Here is a 21,839-nt window from a genome sequence, read left to right as displayed (position 1 = left end):
TGTTGAATTTCTCTGTGAGCTCTGCCATTCATGCTTTTGCTCTACTGTCACAAAGCTGGATCATTATTTTCAGAGGTGCTAATAATGTGTGAACCTTGATTGGATTCTGGATTTTAAAAAGTTGCCTGAGATATTTTGGGACATTTGGGAAAATTTAATATGCATTTCATATCGGATGAAATTGCTGAATGAGTGTTAATTTCATTGGGGTAATAGTAGTATGTGGTTATGTCCTTCTTTTCATGATGATATGCCTACTGAGATATTTAGGGTGAAATATATATAGATAGATGGAATAGATAAATTGACTAAGCCAAAATGATATAGTATGAACAGTTGGTAAATATAGATGTTATTATTTCAACTTGTGTCTAGCATAATTTTTAGTATATTTATTTATTTTGAGAGAGAGAGAGAAAGAGAGTGTATGAGCAGGGGAGGGGCAGAGAGAGAGAATCCCAAGCGGGCTCTGCACTGCCAGTGTGGAGTCCGATGCTGGGCTCGAACTCACAAACCCTGAGATCATGACCTGAGCTGAAATCAAGAGGCTTAACCGACTGAACCACCTAGGTGTCCCCGTGTAGCATAATTTTTAAAGTAAACAACCCGTTGGAGCAAAATATGTTGCTAGTAGTTTGGTGTTGTGGGTGACTTGAGTTTGAGATCTGAAAGTTGAGTGAGTCTTAGATTAGGGAAAACAGGTCTTGAGATATTGGCATTTCTTTGGTGTAACGGTAGTCTGGTGTTTTAACCAAATGCCCTGTGGGATTTAGGGCACCGACAATGAACACCTCATTACTGACCAAACCTCCAAACATTCCTTGTGTTGGAAGCCAAGTTGGCCACTCCTCGATTTAACTATTAATAAGAAGTAGCCATTTCATCTGATAGCTGCCTTACCTTCATTAGTTAAAAAACGACCCATTGGGTGGAGGATGCAGGGCAGTTGCCCCTTTAATAGTGTCTTGCTGAAAGCTATTTGGCCACTGCAGTTGACACAACCTAGAATTCCTGCCAGCATAATTGGGTGCCTAACGGGCTGCTGGATGGGCTAGCCCTGAACATGTCATGACACACTCCTAAAGGGGACAGTTTCAGCCTATTTAAAAGTTAACGGTTTTGCAGAGAATAAAGATGTCTTTGGTAAAAGGACACGTCTAGACCAGATGCGGTATGGCTGTCATTGGGCTGCAGGGAATGCCATGCACACTGAAAGCCGTGTGAATGGTGCCCTTCAAGTTGTGCAGCCAAGGACCAGATGGCACAAAATACCACTTGTGTGCTGAAACCCTCAGGACTGTGGAGGTGGTTAAGCAGCTGAAGCCATTTTGTGATCAGTTCACTCTGTGGCCCATTGTTATTACATTTACACTCTTATTCTAGCATTTTTGCAGATTTATTTTTTGGATAGATGAAGTAGCCGATAACTTAAGCAATGTAATCAGTAATTTCTTACAGTGAAATTCCAAGCAAATAGAATGCATTTTCAAAGTGTTCTTTTCGTACTAGTAACTATCTCTATAGTCTTTGTCTGCTGTGGGGTTTGGAGTATCCTGCATCTTTCAGGCTGCTGTGAATGATCTTTTTGAAATGGAAATAGTATGAGCTGGGTAAGTAGAGGTTGCTCTAGAAGCTCCTTCTGTGTTTGGCCTACAGCACTCATGACACTATGAATTCCGATTTCAGGGTCATTTACTATCCAATGAAAGTTAATTTGAGGTATCAGGAACTTTCAAACAGCGTTTGTTTTTTGTGCTGATGACCATCCATTACTGAAATTTCATTTGAAATGCAATTAATTATCTTTGTCACCTTGCTAAAGGTTGATACTAATCTTCTGTCCTCTCTTATTAGATCTGTTGACACAGAGGCAAATGATCACAATAATGGGAAGGAAAGAGCAGAGAGCAGGAGAGTCAACAGGCAGTGGCTTCTTACTGTTTTATTGAATGGTTCTTTTGTCAAAATGACTGCAAGAGAATTCTCAGTATGCCAGTCTCATCACACAAACCTAAATTCATGAAGTTTTCTGCACTTGAGTCATATTTTTAAAGTTTAGCTCAGGGGTCTCTATTATTCAGCTCACTGGTGTTGAAGCAATTTTGTTGACATTTTCTGTAAGTGGATTAGGCTCACAGTCATTGCCCAAAGCAGACAGATGGCTTCTTACACAGAACACCCTTGCAGGAACCTATCTTATGGTATCTTCAGAAATATAATGGGTCTGTCACAAGAGATAATGTTTGTCATTAATTTCTTTTGGTGACAGATGACTTCAGTTCATTTTTACTTTCTCACCTGCCTTAAACAAATTGGCTGTTTAACATTTTTTTTATTCCAATAGTGAGCAGTGCTTCGATGTTTTACACTGAGCAATGATGTGACCTCTAAATTACAAACAAGGAAATAAGCTTTTGCACGGGAGAGGGTGATACATTCTGCGGTTTCCCAAGGAACGTTCCCCCATCAATGGAATTATTACTCTTTTAATTTTAATCACGATGGGGTCTTTCACAGGTTATCAGTCCTGCATTTTATTCTCTGCAACAGATTATTCCCTCTATTTTGCCAACTTGTCTTTTTTAAGTTTCAAAGTGGTTTTTGTTTCCTCTCATTTTGTAAGGTAGAGACAGTACAGTAGATATCTATAACATTGTCATTATTGATAGCAAAATATTGCATTACTGAAACTTTAAAATTTTCTGTTTATAGGATAATTATAATGCTAACATTCATTAGAGTTTGCCACATATTATTCTAAATAACTCACATGTATTGTGAATACAATTCTTAGAGCCATTTTATGGATGAGGAAACTGAGGCACCAAGTGACTTTGCTCAAGGCCAAAAAGCTAATAAGTGGTTGGAGCCCAGGATTTGAATATAGGTAGGCTGACAGTGGCGGTCACACTATATATTCACCTACAGAATAGCAGTATGGTTACAATTCAAAGCCTCTGGGCCAAACTGCGATTATATGAGAGAAATGTGGCATCCTTAGAATCAGATGTATTCTTTCATCACTCCTGGAGTTCTGGCTCTGCTCCCCAATTTGTGTGTGCCGCCATCTCGGCCAGCCAACGTATGGGGGAGGTTTTTAGGAGCTCATGGATACTGCAAGGAGAATCAGTATCCCAGGGAGCTGAGAACTAACAAGTCCTCACATTAATAGCATCCTTTAAAATGTACAGCTAGTGCCTGTAATGAATTTGATTCTCCCATAATCTTCTTTTTTGGATCTGATCATGATGATATCTTTAAAATGAAAACCAATTATCTTCTCCACACTTCTCCCATTCATGAGTCTTCTACCATTGCTTTTATATTTCACTTTTCTGAAAATTTGGCTCAGATTAAAATTATTAAATTCTTGCAAACGCCGTATATACCTTGAAGGCAAAAATCAGACGTCAAAGTATCAGCACAAAGGAAGTATTTATGTGTGGGACATTCATGGGGTTTTATCACAGGATTTTTTTTCTTATTTACTTATTTAGGATTTTTTTCATTTTTAAACCAAATCGCTCTTAAGCTATTTTTTTCTTCTCCCCATTTCTAAGATCTATTAGATCACATGTACAACACATCATGTAATGTACCTCAATGCAAAGAAAAATAATACAGTGAAGAAAAAGCATCTGTTGGCCTGGGAAGCAGGCAGTATTAGTTATTTCCTTCATACTTCTTTTCTGTGTGAACTTAGGCAGTATATTTACTTAGTATTCTTCACCTGTAAAGTTGAAAAAAATGATAATTGATCTTCAAATATCTCAAAATATTCTCAAAAATGTGAAGTAGTTGCCAAGAACTCTTACTTAGCAGAGGAAAATGATACTGTCACTAAACGATACTTCATTGAGTGTTTTCCACTTTCATTGTTTTTTCTTCAGTATAAACCCAAGGAAACAAAAAAATTCTACGTTGGTAAAATATAAGAGAAAATGGCATGTATTTGGCCATTTTGGTGCTATGTCACAGAGGCAGTATCCTACTAAAGCACTCTCCCATCCTATCTCTCTCTGTGTCAGCAAGACTATAGGAGGATTGAGGACTCAAGGCAGGTATCAAAAGATCCTTATATCATATTTCACTTGTTATAAGATGCCAAAAAAACGAAGATGCTTCTGTGTCTCAAATTGTTGCTCAGATGTGTCTTAAACAGGAGAGACTTGTTTGATCCCCTAGGCTACATGTTCTCACCACATCACCTCCCTGTAAGTGCACGGCACCACTTGTGATTAGACATAATTTTATTTTTGTGGCTTTTGGATTTATGCTTGTATCCCTAACTAGACCTCAATTCTATGCGGGAGGAAAGGGCATCTGTGCTTACCGTCTTACCCAGAGTCTAGCCCTGCAGTTCTTAATGCGTGCAGTACTGCCCTCTAGAGGGCACTTTGGAAAATTGAGGAGGTGATGGAAGAATTCTCTGGAGGTATTTAGTGGGAGCAGCCAGGAATGCTGGGTGTCCTGCACTGTGCAGGACAGGGCAACATAAAGAACAGTTGCCCTCATCTTGCAAGACTTTAAGTCCTGCCTTACTAAATCATCTAAAATCAGAGTACTTTAGTACACGATATTAATCTTTTTACAAGAAGTTATGTGAAAGGCCCAGTATCCGAGGAAAACATAGTTACTGAGAGGCATGTCTAAATGAATGAAGATATTGTTTCTAAATTATTGAATAATTTATTCCCTCTGGGAATTCTGTCTACTTAATTGTATGATTGCTATACAGTAAGCAATTTTGGAACAAACTGGGAAGTGACTTACTGGTTTTAATTTGATACTTTGTTATTATTGACAATCCATGGTAGACATCCCACAGTGTCCTGTGAAGTAGAAGCTGATATCATCAATCACAAGAAAAATATCCTTTGAGATACCTTTGAAGATTTGGCAGCTCTGGTAGGGTGTATGAGTATTATTTATTTGCTCACTTGTGGACTATCAGACTTTTTCTCCATGGTGAAAGTCTGTACTTGTCTTGGTATGTTATCCCTATCTTAAAAATTTTTTTTTAATATTTTTATTTTACTTTTGAGAGAGAGACAGAGTGTGGGCCAGTGAGGGACAGAGAGAGAGGGAGACACAGAATCTAAAGCAGGCTCCAGGCTCTGAGCTGTTGGCACAGAGCCTAATGTGGGGCTCGAACTCACGGACTGTGAGATCATGACCTGAGCTGAAGTTGGATGCTTAACCGACTGAGCCACCCAGGCACCCCATGTTATCCCTATCTTAATTAAAGTTATTTTCCTTTCTTCTTTTATTATATGCAAATAGGTGTGATCTGTTGCCATTATTTGTTTTTATGCTAGTGTCTATCTGGTGCATCTACACTGTCATTTTCCTATATTCTTTGTGTGTGTGGAATGGCATCTGATCTCTTTGTTTCTCTGTTGAATTTAATGAATTCATATTAAGTAAGTTCAGGCCCCTGCCTACTTCATTATGGTTTCTTGTGTGCCTGCCTGTTTAAATATTATAATACATATTATTTTGTTTTAAATGACCATTCTTTTATTTCTCTTTACAGTGTAGCTAGGATGCTATTTTTACTTCATTTTTAATGTATATAACCAGCTTATATTAGTTTTGACTTTCATTGTATGATAGTAAAGGGAGCCTTGCAAAATATTCATTTTAAAGAACCTTGGTTTTGACAGAGCTGGGACCCACAAGTCAAAGACAAAATGCCTTGTGTATAGAATATGTTTAATAAATATTTGCTTGATGAACAAATAGATGAATAAGGCAAAAGTGAAGACATAAATCTTTGTTGATAGTTAAGGGAGACTACCATGGCTCCTAAATCAAAGGAAGGAGGTGGGTGTGTCTTCGTTCACACACGCAAAGCTGAGAACGACATACAGTAAGGACAACAAATGGGAATTGGAGGTATTGAATTCTATACTTCTTAAGTTCTGGTCAACAAGTGCATCTCAGTGCAATAGATTTTATTGAGGAATGCAATGTTACCCATCACGAATGGCATATGTTGTCAGCACTGTTGCTGCTGGATTGTTATTACCATTATTATTATTATTATCACAGTAAGTTAGTTAACACATTTATCAACTCACATAGTTACCTTTTTTTTTGTGGTGAGAACTGTTAAGTAAGAACTGTTATGCTAGGAAGATTTACTTTCCTAGCAACTTCCAAGTATATAATACGGTATTGTTAACTGTCGTCACCATGCTGTATGTTAAATTTCAAGAACTTACTCATCTTGTAATTGAAAATTTATACCCTTTGACCACCTTCACCCTTTTTCTCTATCCCTTGCCCCGGGCAGCCATCAAACTACGTTTTGTTTCTATGAATTCTGTTTTTTTTAAGGTTACACATAAAAGTGAGATCATCTAGTATTTGTCTTTCTCTGTCTGACTTACTCCATTTAGTATAATGCCCTTGAAATGTCTCCATCTTGTTGAAAATGGTGGGATTGCCTTCTTTCTCATGGCTGAATAATATTGCATTATATATGCAACATCTTTTGAAATGTCATTAGATGCTATATATAGTATATGAATAATATATTAAAGAATATGTATATTATATACATATATATTAAAGATACATATATATTAAGGAAGATATATTAGAAATCTATTCGTTTGATGGACACTCAGATTGTTTCCATGTCTTGGGTATTGTAAATAATGCTGTAATGGGCATGATGGTGAGAATATCTTTTCAAGATCCTGATTTCATTTCCTTTAGATATATACCCAGAAGGGGAATTGCTGGATTATATAGTAGTTCTATTTTTAATATTTTTGAGGAAGCTCCATGCCCTTTTACATAGTGGATGTACCAGTTCACCTTTCCAGCAGTGCACAGATGTTCCCTTGTCTCTATATCCTTGCTGGTACTTGTTATCGCTTGTCTTTTTGATAATAATTATTTTGATATTAGTTATTCTAACAAGTGTAAGGTAGTTTTGAGTAGCATTTCCCTGATAATTAATGGTTGAGCACCTTTTCATGTACCTTTTGGGCATTTGTATGTCTTCTTTGGAAAAATGTTTATTCAGGTCTGTTGCCCATTTTTTAATCAGATTATTTATTTTTTTGTTATTGAGTTGTTAAATATATTGAGTATATTTCTATATACTTCTATATATTTCTATATATATATATATAGAAAGAGAGAGAGAGTTCGAGAGTTCTTTATGTATTTTGGATATTAACCTCTTATCAGCTGTATGGTTTGCAAATATTTCTCCCACTCAGTAGGTTGCCTTTTCATCTTGTTGATTGTTTCTTTTGCTGTGAATTGCTGTGAAGAGCGTTTTAGTTTGATGTTGTCCCACTTGCTTGTTTTGGCTTTTGTTGCTTGTGCTTTTGGTGCCATACTGTTTTAATTACTGTAGTTTTGTATTATAGCTTAAAATCAGGAAGTGTGATGCCTCCAGCTTTGTTCTTTCTCAGAGTTGCTTTGGCTTTGCAACCTTTTGTGATTCCATGTGAATTTTAGAATTGTTTTTCTTGTTCTTATATTACCATTGGAATTTTGATAGGGATTGCATTGATTCTATAGATGATGTTGGGTAGCATGGGTATTATAATATTAATTCTTCTAACCCATAAACATGAGATATCTTTCCATTCATTTGTGTCTTCTTCAATTTCTTTTATCAATATTTGGTAGTTTTCAGTGTGCAGATCTTTTACTTCCTTGGCTAAATTTATTTTTAAGTATTTTATTGTTTTTGATGTTATTGTAAATTGGATTGTTATTTTTATTTCTTTTTCTGATAGTTTATTGTTAACCAATAAACAACTGATTTTTGTGTGTTGATTTTGTATCCTGCAACTTTAATGAATCCATTTATTAGCTCTAACAGTTATTTGGTGTAGTCTTTAGGGTTTTCCATATATAAGATAACGTCTTCTGCAATAAGAGAGAATTTTGCTACTTCCTTTCTGATTTGGATACTCTTTCTTTCTTTCTCTCTTTCTTTCTTTCTTCTCTCTCTTTCTTTCTTTCTGTCTTTCTTTCTAAAGTTTATTTATTTATTTTGAGAGAAAGAGAGAGAACAGAAGCAGGAGAAGGGGAGAGAGAGAGAGAGAGAGAGAGAGAGAGAGAGAGAATCCCAAGCAGGCTCTGCGTCATCAGGGCAGAGCCCAATGCGGGGCTTGATTTCATGAACTGAGAAATCATAACCTGAGCCGAGACCAAGAGTCAGATGCTCAACTGAGCCACCTAGGCTTGCTTTCTTGCCTTTCTTTCTTTCTTTCTTTCTCTTTCTTTCTTTCTTTCTTTCTTTCTTTCTTTCCTTTTCTCTTTTGTTCTCTTTTTCTTTCTTTCTTTTCTTTTTTTCCTAACTGCTCTGGCTAGGATTTATAGTACTATGTTGAATAGGACTAGTGGGAATGGGCACCCTTGTCTTGTTCCTGATCTTAAAGGAAAAGCTTTCAACCTTTCACCATTGAGTATGATGTTACTTGTGGTCTTGTCAGATATGGCCTGCGTTATATTGAGGTGTGTTCCTTCTATAGTCAGTTTGTTGAGAGTTTTTATCATGAAAGGATGTTGAATTTTGTCAAAAGATTTTTATGCATCTATTGAGATGATTGTGATTTTTATCTTTCATTCTATTACAGTGATGTAATTAAAATTATTAGTGAGTAGTATTTAAATAATGTTAAATGACTTCCTTTATATATACACTAAACAATACAAAGATAATTTCTTCTATATTAAAAACTATTTTTAAAAAAATATGGCTAATGTAAAGGTCTTATGCTTAAGACGCAGTTACCATTTTGAAGTAAATAGGGTTCTTCATTCCTTCAACATTGAAGTTAGTCAAGATTTCTTGATGAGAAAGATATTGTAACAATGGAGGATGTTATTTGAAAAAGAAATGTGGAAAAAGATCTTATTTGCTAGGTCTTACATATGCTTTCAAATTTAACTTTCAAATATAATTTTCATTATGTTGAATTTCAACAGATTCTAACTTCAAATTTTTTTGTAGTCTTTTGAATAATTGTGGTTATTAGACATGTCATGCTGCTTTAGTTTGCAATGTTGTCTTCTCTTTGAGAAGTACAAGAGAAATACCTCTGTCATGACATCACCACATTTTTGATCTGCTATTTTAATTTCTCAAATGAAGGACATTGTAGTAGTTATTTCTACCTCATTGGAGCAAAACATTTGACCTCTTCAGATAATACAGAAATTCCCCAAAAGCATGGTTTTTGAACTAGTAAGGTGGTAATAGGGCACCACCTACCACTACATGGTTTTGTCCAACAAATGGTAGCTGGAACAAATAAAGAGCTGTTAATTCCACCATACTGTCTATGGTTGACTTTTACTATAGTATTGTTGTCCGTGGCTATTGACACTAACTGTAGGTGTGGACCCCCACATGAAAGAATACCAGCGTATTGAGTATGTGCTGAAAAATACCCATACAAGTCTGCCAGGAGACAGAGCTACATTTGTTTATGTGTGTGGATGTGTATGTGAAAGCTTCTTTAAATATTTGTGGTGTGCTCTGAGATAGCCCACGCATTTCCTTCACACGCGACACGGACACTAGTGATGTTCTCCTGCTCTTGTATGCACTAATAACACAAGGGATAGTGCAGTTCATGGGAAAAATGGGTGTGGAAGAGTCATGGATGTCTTTGGTAAGTTATTCTGCCAGATTGTAGCCAAAATTATTTTCAAATTAGTGTTGGGGAGGGGGAGGGAGCTGCCTTTCTTAGTAAGAGGAGGAATAATACAAATCCTAAATATCTTTTGATAAGTAATAAAATACATTGCTAATAGATAATTTACAAATATATAACTACTAAGTTTACTTGCATTTAGAATTCCAGCCCTTTTTATGATTGTGATATAATGAGATAATCTATGCAAATTTGCTTATAGTTCATATACTAAGTGTTCAATAAGTGTTAGCTTCTGTTTTGGATTGTGATGATATTTTATTGTCAACAATAAAGTCATTGGCAGTAATAAAAATTGTAGTGGTATTGTACAGCAGCCCCATTTACAGTTTAAATTGCATCAGATATTTCTTGACTTCCAGGATTTTAATTGCAATCTAATACAGTTGCAAGGATTTGGTTATGACTGCTTAATCTCTCTTTTTTTAAAAAAGCTAATTAATCATCACTAATTTTTAGATTCAAAACCTCTATAGTGATCTCTCTATGGTTTTCTGTGATGCCAAGTGTTACTGTTTAAATGTGCTGGGATTTCCATGGACTCTTAATTTTGAGAGCCATATAAATGTGGAGGCTGAATTGTGGCTATTGCCCTTGAGACTTTCGATAGTCCTATTGTCCCATGAGCATCAGTCTGCCTGAGATGCCCTCTATTACTCTTACTTTTCTTTGGGTTAAATCAGTCCTCTTTTTTTCTGAAGCATCCCTAACATCAGAGGAGAGAAACCACAAATTGCTACGAGATCACTAGAATATTCAAACATCAGCAGCAGCTTGACATTTCTTTCAAGTTGAGTGTTCAGTGATCAAATTGTACATTAATTTTACATTTCAGGCCATAACAATCCCAGATTTGTTTGAGTATCTAATAATATTCAGTTTACATAATTCCAAGTAAAGTTCTCTTCTCTCCTTTTTCCTCCCCTCCCAAGACCTGTGTTTGAGGAAATATTTTGAGCATATTTCTTTAGAAACGCCTGTTACAATACTCCTTAAGTACATACTACACGCGAATACCTTCAAATTGATTAGCTGATCTGAATACCTAATACATGTTGTAGGAAATGATACACAGGACAACGACGTTTTGACAGAGGAGATACTGTATAAGCTGGCTAGTTAGAAGTTTGAGAGGGCGTGTAACAGAGTAAAGAGAGGGATGCTAGTTGGCCAGGGGAAATTGCTGCACATATAAAGGGAAAAAGCACTAAAAAGGAATGCCAAGTTGGGAGTTGTTAACAATAAACTTCACTCTTTAATACAATAGTATAAGTCTTTTCTGGTCCTGATATCCTAATAGGGAGGACTCCAGGAGCCGCAGAACAGAAAGATGACCTTCATTCCCCCTTTTTAAAATAATAGGGGACAAAATTTTTATGTAAATATTTCAATGTAAAATCTTTATAACTTGGTCTTTCACTTTGTCTTCTTCTGTTAGTTAACAATTAAATTTCTCTTTCTATTTTTTTCTTCTTGTATCATTCAGCCAGGATGTGTCGTCTCCTGGTTTTTAGGAGATGATGTAGTTGTGTTTTCGTGCACTGGCACAAACTGTTTTCTCCAATTGGCCATTGTTTTCTAGAGAGACTGACTTCTGTGTACCAGAACCGGCACAGTCTGGCATTTGGGCCTGGATGCCACCTCTCAGAACTGATGAAATGCCATTCTGGCTGATTAATTAGATACGTTTCACAACCTGTTGCAGGATAAGGGACGTGAGAGCATTCTGCATTAGTAGCTTGAGAATTTTGAGATTTTTCTCCTTCTCTTACAATTAGGAAAGATGCCAATTTTGCTTTTGTTGTAATTTTAAAATGCTTTGTGAAAATTTCAAAACTAAAAGGAAAATGATGGGGCACCTGGGTGGCTCAGTCGGTTAAGCGTCTGACTTCAGCTCAGGTCACGATCTCACGGTCCGTGAGTTCGAGCCCCGCGTCGGGCTCTGGGCTGATGGCTCAGAGCCTGGAGCCTGCTTCCGATTCTGTGTCTCCCTCTCTCTCTGCCCTTCCCCCGTTCATGCTCTGTCTCTCTCTGTCTCAAAAATAAATAAACGTTAAAAAAAATTAAAAAAAAAGGAAAATGATGTCTTAAAAGTAACACTGAAAATGAGTCTGGATATGATCTCTTCATTAAGACAGTTTGGTTTTTAAAGGAATCTTTCAATTTGTAAATCCAGTAGCAATACACATATCTCTGTAAAACAGACTCTTGCAGGTGCATTTAAAAATGTTTTTGATGTTTATTTTTGAGGGGGGGGGTTGCAGAGAGAGAAGGAGACACAGAATCTGAAGCAGGCTGAGCTGTCAGCACAGAGCCTGATGCGGGGCTCGAACCCACAAACAGTGAGATCATGACTTGAGCTGAAGTCTGATGTCCAACTGACTGAGCCACCCAGCCACCCCACTGCAGGTGCATTTTAAGCAAATTAGTCAAATTTATCTGTTAACATATGTACAGTACCAGGGTGTTCATTATAGTAGTAGATTGCAATACTCGCTCTTTCGTATCACCTTATAGCATAGTTTACTTGTGATTATTTCAATTACAAACAGTTTTTCAACATATTTTCTTTAATCTTTAAAACTGTGAGGAAGGCAGAAGGATATTTTCTTGTTTATAGAAGAGAAGCCCAAGGAGAAATTGTTGGAGCTGAAAGCAAAACTAAGATAATCTGACTTGTGTCCCTGTCAGCGTGTCCTTGGTATACCTGATCTTCCTGACTCTAACTGTCTCCTCTGAGTTCTGTCAGACTTGCCACGTGAGCAGTGATTCTCTTTATATCTGTGTTGTTTTCATGGGTAACAATAAATAGGAGGCTTTCATGTGCTTTGTAGAGTGCGCAATTTTCCTTGAAGAGATGTCATATCATGTAGTGCTTGAGACTGCAGACTTTGGAGGGGCGCCTGGGTGGCTCAGTTGGTTTAGCACCCGACTTCAGCTCAGGTCATGATCTCACAGTTCGTAGGTTCAAGCCCCGCGTCGGACTCTGTGCTGACAACTCAGAACCTGGAGCCTGCTTCAGATTCTGTGTCTCCCTCTCTCTGTGCCCTTCCCCCACTCACACTTTCTCTCTAAAAAATAAATTAAAAAATTAAAAAAAAAAAAGACTCTAGAGCCCACTGCTGGGCTGTATTTGAACCCCAGCTCTACCACTTAGCAGCTGCATGATGCTGGGAAAGGTGACTGCTCTGGGCCTCAGTGTTTTTTCATCAATAAACCGAGAATAAGAAAAGTGCCTATGTTCTTAGGGATGTTGTGACAGTTGAATGAATGAACATATGTAAAGCATAAAAAAGAGTGCCAGCACAGAGTAAGCACTTCACACATTATTATGATTACTTAAGAATTGCATTTTTCAGGGTGGACGTGACTTTATTTTGCAGTGTCCAGAGGGGACTCATTATGTCTGCATTAAACAGAACCGACTCCCCAAATTCTGCTTGTGTAGTGAATATTTTTCCCTTAGAAAATCCATCTCTATCTGACAGAGTGTTCATTTGCTTGCCTTGAGTCTTAGTCTAAAGTATAAATATGGTGTGTGGAATAGGGCATTGAACCAAGGTATGAGACAGGGACTTTAGTCCCAGCTCATTTACCAGCTGTGACCTTGGGTCAGTCACTAAACCTCCTCAGGCTCAGCCTCTTTTCTCCTCAGAAGAAGGCTAGACTATTAGACTTCCGAGTCCACTTATCAAATCCCTTTCTGTGATTGAGGTGATCGGGGCAAGTCCACTTTAACAAAAATATTAGGCAAAGCCCTCCTTATGCATCCCATTTAGTTAAGTCCCGTTATTAGAAGGATTTAGTTATTATTACATAGGTAGTATTGGGAAGTGCCTGTGTAGATTTTGGGGAATTAAATATTCTAAGGCATTTTAACACAAATTTCCTCATATAGCCTAAGGAAAAACCATTCATCAAATTAAACAGCGTATCATGGAGCACCTTGGATAAAATAGGTGACGTATCCTTTGGCTGAGTCTCTGCTTTGTGGAGCAATCAGTGTAAACTCCGCTTCTTCCCACATTGTCCTTTGCAGTTCAGGGTCACCTTACCAGGCACTGCAGTGAGAATGGAGAGGAGAAAGAGAAAGGACTCTTTTGTCTGTGCACCGGGGGAAAAGGTGCCGGCTTCCCCACACTTGCTCCTTCAGGCTTCTGAGCCAGCCTCAGCTTATACATCGATCATTATAACGAAGAACTAAAATGAGAAATAAAAATAAGGAGAAAAAGGCTTTCTTGAGCAGTGATGTAACTGACAGCTGATGATTTCCTGTGATCCTCCTTTACTTTTTGTTTTGAAGGACATGCTGAACCTCTGGAGCCTTTTTTCTCCATCAGCCAGATGGGAACACTGTCCTTAAGGACAATGTGGGTAAAGACAGAAGGAATGTGGGTAACTAATAACATTAAAAGACAGATTGCAAGGATAACCCAATATATAAACCCCAGCTCGCCAAGCATGGTGGTGTGTGATTTACGTCACAGAAGATGTTTGGGTTTGTAAACTCTTGTACACTGAGGGGCTGACTTAACTTTCAGTTCTTTGAGGAAGAGCTTCCTTCCTTGATTTCTCCCAAGCCTAGGAATGCTGGGCCTGGGTGGGACAGGGGTTGCAGCAGTGTGCAAAGTCTCAGACCATGGTGAGGGAAGGGTGGATTGTCCTCAGTAATTCAGAGGAGCCCCCCACCCTCGCCCTGAGGTTGCTCCTTATAACAGGAATCTCAAGGGGGTGCTGTCAACCACAGAGCTGATCAGGATCAGGTTGAGGTCCTTGGCTTAAAGAGCAAAGACCGTCAACAGTGCTAGAAAAGAACCTGGGGATAATGCCTTGAAAAAGTGAGCTCTCAGGGTCTGGGTCTGTTTCCTCACTGAGTAAGAGCACAAACATATAGAGTGATATCACTCAGGATATGCCTGGTGCATAACTTTCTTCTTTGGTGTATATTTCTACTTGTTTGCAGGGCCAAGGAGATCTGTTGAAGAATGCCAAGAATGAAGCTGTAGAAAACATGAAGCAGATCCAGCTGGCGTGCTTGTCTTGTGGACTTAGTAAGGCACCTAGCAGTTGTGCCGAGGCCAAGAGCAAACGCAGCCTGGAAGCCATAGAGGAGAAGGAGAGTGGCGAGGAGAACGGGAAGCTGTGACCCTGAGCAGTACCGACACACTCACCCATCCTTCCTCTTGAGGACTCTGGTTTTTCTTTCTGGTTTTCTTTCTGTAAGCTTTTTAGAAATTCACAAAAAGGTACCCTCTATGGGGTATTGGACATAGACAGATATTTTCACAATGTCAGTATTTTAATGTAGTTAATTTATCTAAGTTAAAAGCTTTAGTAGCAGTGTTTAAAATTCTGAGATGAGTGTACATACCCATGTGTGGATGTGAGTGGGAGTGTGTGTGTGTGTGTGTGTGTGTGTATGTATGTGTGTGTGTGTGTATGAGGGAGAGAGAGAGAGAGAGAGAGAAAGAGAGAGACAGAAAGTGAAGTGAGAGAGAAAGAGAGAGGGAGAGAGATTGAGATCCTGTGAAAATCTATTCTATGTTGCATTATTCATTTAGTAAGTTATTATGTTATCATTTTGGGACAAATTTGTTAATCTGAAATTCTAAAGAGCACTTATTATAACCTGTTGCTGTGTTTAATTTTACTTCTCTACCTTCTTCATTTAATTTAGAGTTCTTAACATAGGTTATTATCAAAGGAAGCCAAATTTACCAGTGCATAGATGTTTTGATAGACTAAATATAGATTAGAAAAATTCCTAAGAATCACAGTAGAAATAAAAGTGAGTGAAAGATTAAAAAATGATCAGAATTTCTAAGAGAATCAGCAAAATCATTTCTTCACTTAGAAACTCTTTAAACTATTTATTAAATAAAATCAAATTTTAGAAAGTTTTTTTGTGGTTGTATATTAAACATGTATGATTTCAGTGGAAAAGCTGATCATAAGTGAATTTATACCCACCTACACGGAACTCTGAAACACAGTGAGAGCTCTGTTGTAATTAGGACTTTGATGTGACCTTATTTTCAGTTATAAAATGTCAAGGTTGAGATTTTTAGGAAGGCCTCATTCTTCCAAACTGGGAATCTAGCATTCATCTATAACAGACATGAGCAGCTAGGAGGTCTTGGCTTTTATTAAATATAATTTATTTTACTAAATTTAAATTTAAAGACATTGTTCAACCACATCATCATGTTGAATTGACATAAATTCCGTGGGTCAGATAACATCTTTGTGATGATTTAAGAGCTAACTTGTTACAAAATATGATATAATTTTAATACATGAACAAAAATATACATACAAAAGAAGCAAACTAATTAGGGTACATTTATAATTGCATCCAGATAATTTTTACCCTTATATCTTCATAAAGAACTTGAGTGTAATATGTTTGTTACTTCCACCAGAACTAAATGTTCTATGGTTATGAAAATATATTTATTTAAAACATTGCTTTTATTTTGAAAAGCTTCTTAATTAATTTGATTAACAAATACGCAAGTTTGGGGGAAACTAGGGAAGATAATTGTTAAAATTTTTGCAATTATAAGCATCTTCTATAGCTACTGTGTTAAGTTTTTTTCTGATTTCTTAACACTATTATGTTCATGTTGCACATTACTGAAAGTAAAGATATGAAACAACACTTTTATGGTTCTCTTTTATTATGAATTCTTTGAAAAGAGAAAAATAATGAAAATGAGTTATTATATTAAAAATATCTCAAAGGGTATGATATTTCCATGAACCAAATGTGAAATTTCTCCTTGGGTTTGAAACTGGGTGTTTAGCGAGGTTCATGAGCTCATTTTAAGGTAGGTTTTCAAGGGTACTATAATTGCCTGGAAAAATTTCTTTACACTCCATTATATTTAACCTGCACAGTAAAAGGAATAGTGGAATGTAGTATCTAACCTCCTTATGATAAAAAAAAGAGGTGATAGAGACAAAAACAAAATCCACTTTACATCAGCTAATTGGTTGGTTTCACCGGTGGACCTCTTCACCTCCCTGAATTCCATTCAGAGAAGTACATGCCTTTACTGGTGGTATGGAGAGATGGGAAGAGAAGACAAAGGGTAAAAACTCTCAAAGAATATTATTAATTTCTTAATTTGAGGCTCAAAGCTAATCCTTAAAAGTGGCTTCCCTAGTTTATTCCAATTGTCCTAGAGTTCCACTTACAGGAGCTTACTCAAATGTTCTTGGACTGTTTTTGTTTTTAGTTTAAATAAATTGAGTCTGGGGGGAAAAAAGTATTTCTGAGAACATGATATGGGTTCCACCTCATCTAATGGTCCTTCTGGCAATGGGTTGTCTACCAGTCTCTACTCCACTGCATTGGGTCTGATTGCTAGCCAGGGAGTGAAGGGTGGGGCAGGGTGGAGCTTCAGATTTTGAGAATAGAGAAGTTACAAGGGAAACATATTTCCTATAATGGTCTTGCCTCTGGATGGAATTATAGAAACAAAGCAAACTTCTTACATTATTACATTCTACCAGTGTCTGTCTTCTTTCCAGACTTGCACTGTAGTAGAAAAATCCTCCTTCCACCTGCTTAGCTTTTGATGATGCTAGGAATGTAATGGTAGATATTAATTCAATTTTTGTTTATTAATTTTTACATTACCAATGTGATATGAAGCAGAGATGGTAGGTGTTATCACTGACAGAGCCACTGATAAAGTGAATGGAAGATTTGACTTTAGATTCTGGTCTGTCTGATTTTATGTGGAAGAGTATTTGTTCAGTGGGTTTGATTTTTTAATTTAATTCTCAAAATTTTAAACTAAACTATCAACTCTTTCCTTTATAACCACCAATGAAAAGAACATTATTGTATTCTTTGATAATAAAATACTAATGATCAATATAAAAATGCAATAATACAGATATATAAAAAAATCACCCACTAGTAACATTATGGATTTATATCCATTCAGACACTGTTTAGAGTTTATGCATCTAAATGTACTTTCATTTTTAAGAAAATTGAGATCACATTATATAAAGTGTTTTTTGTAACAGTCTTTCCACACAATAAAAACAATACATCATGGATCTCTTTCTATGTCAATGAATATATCTGTACATTGGAACTCTCAGCCTTTGAATGGAATCTAGTCCACAAATAATGTATTTTATGTGGCTGCTGAATCTTTTTCAAAAAATTTTAAACAATAGACAACTTTTTTTTTTTTATTTTTATTTTTAAAAAAAATTTTTTTTTTCAACGTTTATTTATTTTTGTGACAGAGAGAGACAGAGCATGAATGGAGGAGGGGCAGAGAGAGAGGGAGACACAGAATCGGAAACAGGCTCCAGGCTCTGAGCCATCAGCCCAGAGCCTGACGCGGGGCTCGAACTCACGGACCGCGAGATCGTGACCTGGCTGAAGTCGGACGCCCAACCGACTGCGCCACCCAGGCGCCCCAGCAATAGACAACTTTTAAAAATCATGAGATTTCACATAAAAATTTAATTTTCTACTTCTAAGATTGGGTATTCTGACAACACTAGACGTCCTTCTGCACCTCCCCACATGTTACTTGTCATGAATTAATTGGAGTTGGCCTCTCCAAAAGAGGCATGTGCTGTCCAGTTTGCCAAAGAGCTTCTTCATTCGTTTATGTTACATCTTGCCTCTGTAGATGTCTTAGGTGGTGATTCTTGATCCAAATTAGTATTAGTGTCTTATTATGTGGATTACTATAATATATTAAACAATCCCCTATTGTTAGACTTTTCTCTCCTAATTTCTTGTTATGCAAACATTGCAGTGATGAAAATCATTTTTTCAAAGTGGTACAATTTTTTTCTTTAAGACAAATTTCTAGAAGTGGAATTTTTGGGTCAAAGGTTATATAGATGATTTTTAGGGATTTTGTGATACATTGCCAAATAGTCTCCAAAAAAACTTGTTCAATTTAAATTCCCACCAGGAGTTTATGAGAGTGCTCAAATCTTGGCTAATACCAAATGTAATTATTGTTATTTATGTCTTTGTCAATCTGCTAGCTTAAAAAATCTTATTTCTCTTTATCCTCTACTCTTTAGTGAGATTGAACACATATTAGTATATTCATTGACTTCAGATAATTTTATATAGATAGTTATAATTTTTCTGATTGCTTTTGAGTGGGATGGTAACTTTTAATCTGTTTATTATTATTTTTTAAAAGGCATTTACTTAATAAGAATATTAACCCTGTGTTTTTCATATATGTTGCTACTAATGTCTTTTGATATACATATACCTAATTTAATCCAAGCATGATTTTTTTTCCTTTATGATTAGTGTTAAGACATCTTTGCTGACCTATGCTTGTGAAAATATTATCCTATATTATCTGCTAGTATCTTTCTTGGTTTACTTTTCACATTTAAACCTATAATCCTCCTAGAATTGCTTTTTGTGTATAGTGTAAGGTAGAGTTCTAATTTCATCTGTTCCCAGAATGGATAATCAGTTGACCCAGCCCATTTACTGTAGATTGTTTTATGTCCATGACTCTGTAATGCCACCCTTGTAAAAATGAGGCACTTATATATGTGTGTGACTCTTTCTGGAATCTCTGTTTTGTTCCATTGGTCTGTGTCTGTCCTGGCAACATTGCTGTACTGTCTTAACTGTGATAGTTTTTTTAATGTTTTGATTATCAGAGAGAGTAGGCCTCCCTACTTCTCTACCTCTTCATCATTTTCTCGATTATTTTTGGTTCTTTGCATTTCCATATATCGATTTCTATCAGGTACCTTCTGGAATTTTTATTGGTATTACATGTATATATCATGTATATCAGTCATATATTACACGAATATATCATTTGGGGGAGCTTGGACATTCACATTATTGAGTATTACAGTCCATTCACAGGATGCATTACTCCCTTTATTCAGGTCTTATTTAATTTCTCTTAATACAATTTTATGGATTTCTGTATGAAGGTCTTGCACAACTTTCAGTAGATTTACTCCTAGGTATTTGATTTCTTTAAGCTATTAGAAATAGTAGCACTTTAAAATTTAAATTTCCAAGTTGTGGTATATAGAAAATACAGTATATTGTTTTGTAATGATCATGTATGGAATGAACTTGATAAACTAATTGTTGATTTTAAATTACCTATTAATTCTTTTAGATTTTGTAGGTAAATAATCATGTCATCTGCAAATAATGACAATTTTTTTTTCTTTTATGATCCTTAAGCATTTTACTTATGTTTCTTATCTGTTTTTCTTGATTTGTCGAACTGGTTAAAACCTCCAGTACAATATTCAATAGAAGTGATGTTAGTAAACATCCTTTCTTATTCCCAATCTTGGAGGAATTTTGCACTATTTCGTCGTTATGTACGATGTTTACTCAAGGTTCTGGTAGATTCTGTTGGGTAATTTAAAATTTTTTAAATATAAATTTTGCCATTGATATATAGATAAAACCATAAAACTCTTAGGAGAAAATATAGGAGAGAATTTTGTGAACTTGAGTTAAGGTTATGAATTTTAGACATGACACCAAAAACACAAGTAACAAAGGAAGAAAGATTGAACGTCAGATTTTAAAATTCTGTACTTCAAATGACACCATAAAGAAAGTGAACAGACAATTTGCAGAATGAGTTTGCAACTTGTATATCTGTTAAAGGATTGACATCCAGGATACATAAACAATCACTACAACATCATAAAAAGACAACCCATTCTAAAAAAAAATGGACAAAGGATCTGAATAAACATTTCTTCAGAGAAGATACACAAATGAGCAATAACACATGGAAAGATGCTCAATAGCATTGGTCATAAGGAAAATTTAAATTGAAACCACAATGGGGTACCATTTCTCACCCAGCAGGGTAGCTATAATAAAAAGAAGGCAGATAGTTCAAGAGCTAGTGAGGATGTAGAGAAATTAGAACTGTGATACACTATTAGAGGAAATGTAAAATGGTCCAGCTTCTTTGGAAAAGAACCTGGCACTTCGTTGAAAGATTAAACATAGAGTTACCATGTGACCAGCAGTTCTACTTCTAGGCATATACCCAACAAAAATGAAAATATATGAACATAAATGTTCATAGCAGCATTATTCACAACAGCAAAAAAGTGGAAACAATCCAAGTGTCCATCAACTGATTAAAGGATAAAAAAGATAGCATATCTTTAAAATGGATTGTTCAACAGTAAAAAGAAAAGAAGTACCAATACATGTTACAACATGAATGAACCTTGAAAACATTATGCTAAGTGAAGGAAGCCAGGCACAAAGGCCACATATTGTATAATTCTATTTGTATGAAATGTCCATAGGAAAATCTGTGGAGACAGAAAGTGCACTAGTAGTTGTCAGGAGTTGGGAGAAAGTGGGGTGAGGAGTTACTGCTGATGGGTATGTGGTTTCTTTTGGGGGTGATGAAAATGTTCTGGAATCAGTGGTGATGGTTGCACCGCCTTGTGAAGGTACTAAAAACTACTATGTAGTGTAAAAGGGTGAGTTTTATCTTATGTAAATTATCAGTGAAAGGGTTCTTTAAAAAGAAGAAATGTAGAAAAGAGAGTTTACATAATGAATTGAGCACCAGTGAATAGTGAAATAACTCCAAAAGTCTGATATAAGAAATTGGAGTGGAGGAGAAGGGTGGTAGAAAATATATTTGAAGGAATAATGACTGAGAAAACTCTTACTTTTAATGGAAACTATAAAACTACAGATCTAAGAACCTTCAAAAAAATCCCCAGGACCAGAAACATGAGGTAAACAACCAAGGCATATTATAATAAAATTATTCAAAAGTAGCGATATTGAGAAAGTCTTAAAAGTAGACAGCAAAATAAGACATGTATGAATAGCACATAGAAAATTAGCACATTTTTTTAGTGTAAACTGTGTGAGATGACAGTGGAGCAACTTTAAATACTGAAAGAGAAGCCAACGCTTAATCATTCAAAAATAAAAGTGATATGAAGAATTTCAAAAGATGAAAGAATTCATCGCCAGCACTCCTGCACTACCAGAAATGTTAAAGGAAGTTATGACTTTGTTAAATGATCATTTATTAGGTAGAGTCCCACAGTGTTGGATGGTTCCACAGAAGGCTACAAGGAAATTGAAATAGAGAAGTTTGTTAC

The 21,839-nt window shown here is 36.2% G+C and overlaps 1 protein-coding gene across 1 annotated transcript in view; it reads left to right on the top strand.

Moving 5' to 3' along the window:
* Positions 1 to 17,040, top strand: part of PLCL1 (phospholipase C like 1 (inactive)) — a 334,466-nt gene extending 317,426 nt beyond the window's left edge. The window contains exon 6 of the mRNA XM_049615203.1: positions 14,659 to 17,040. Within this exon, the coding sequence (XP_049471160.1) occupies positions 14,659 to 14,841 (183 nt within the window). The 3' untranslated portion in view covers positions 14,842 to 17,040. The remainder of the gene's footprint in view (positions 1 to 14,658) is intronic.
* Positions 17,041 to 21,839: the final 4,799 nt, after the last annotated feature.

The sequence above is a fragment of the Panthera uncia genome (genome assembly GCF_023721935.1).
Source record: "Panthera uncia isolate 11264 chromosome C1 unlocalized genomic scaffold, Puncia_PCG_1.0 HiC_scaffold_3, whole genome shotgun sequence".
Taxonomy (NCBI): Eukaryota; Metazoa; Chordata; class Mammalia; order Carnivora; family Felidae; genus Panthera; species Panthera uncia.
This window is presented reverse-complemented; position numbering and strand designations above follow the sequence as displayed.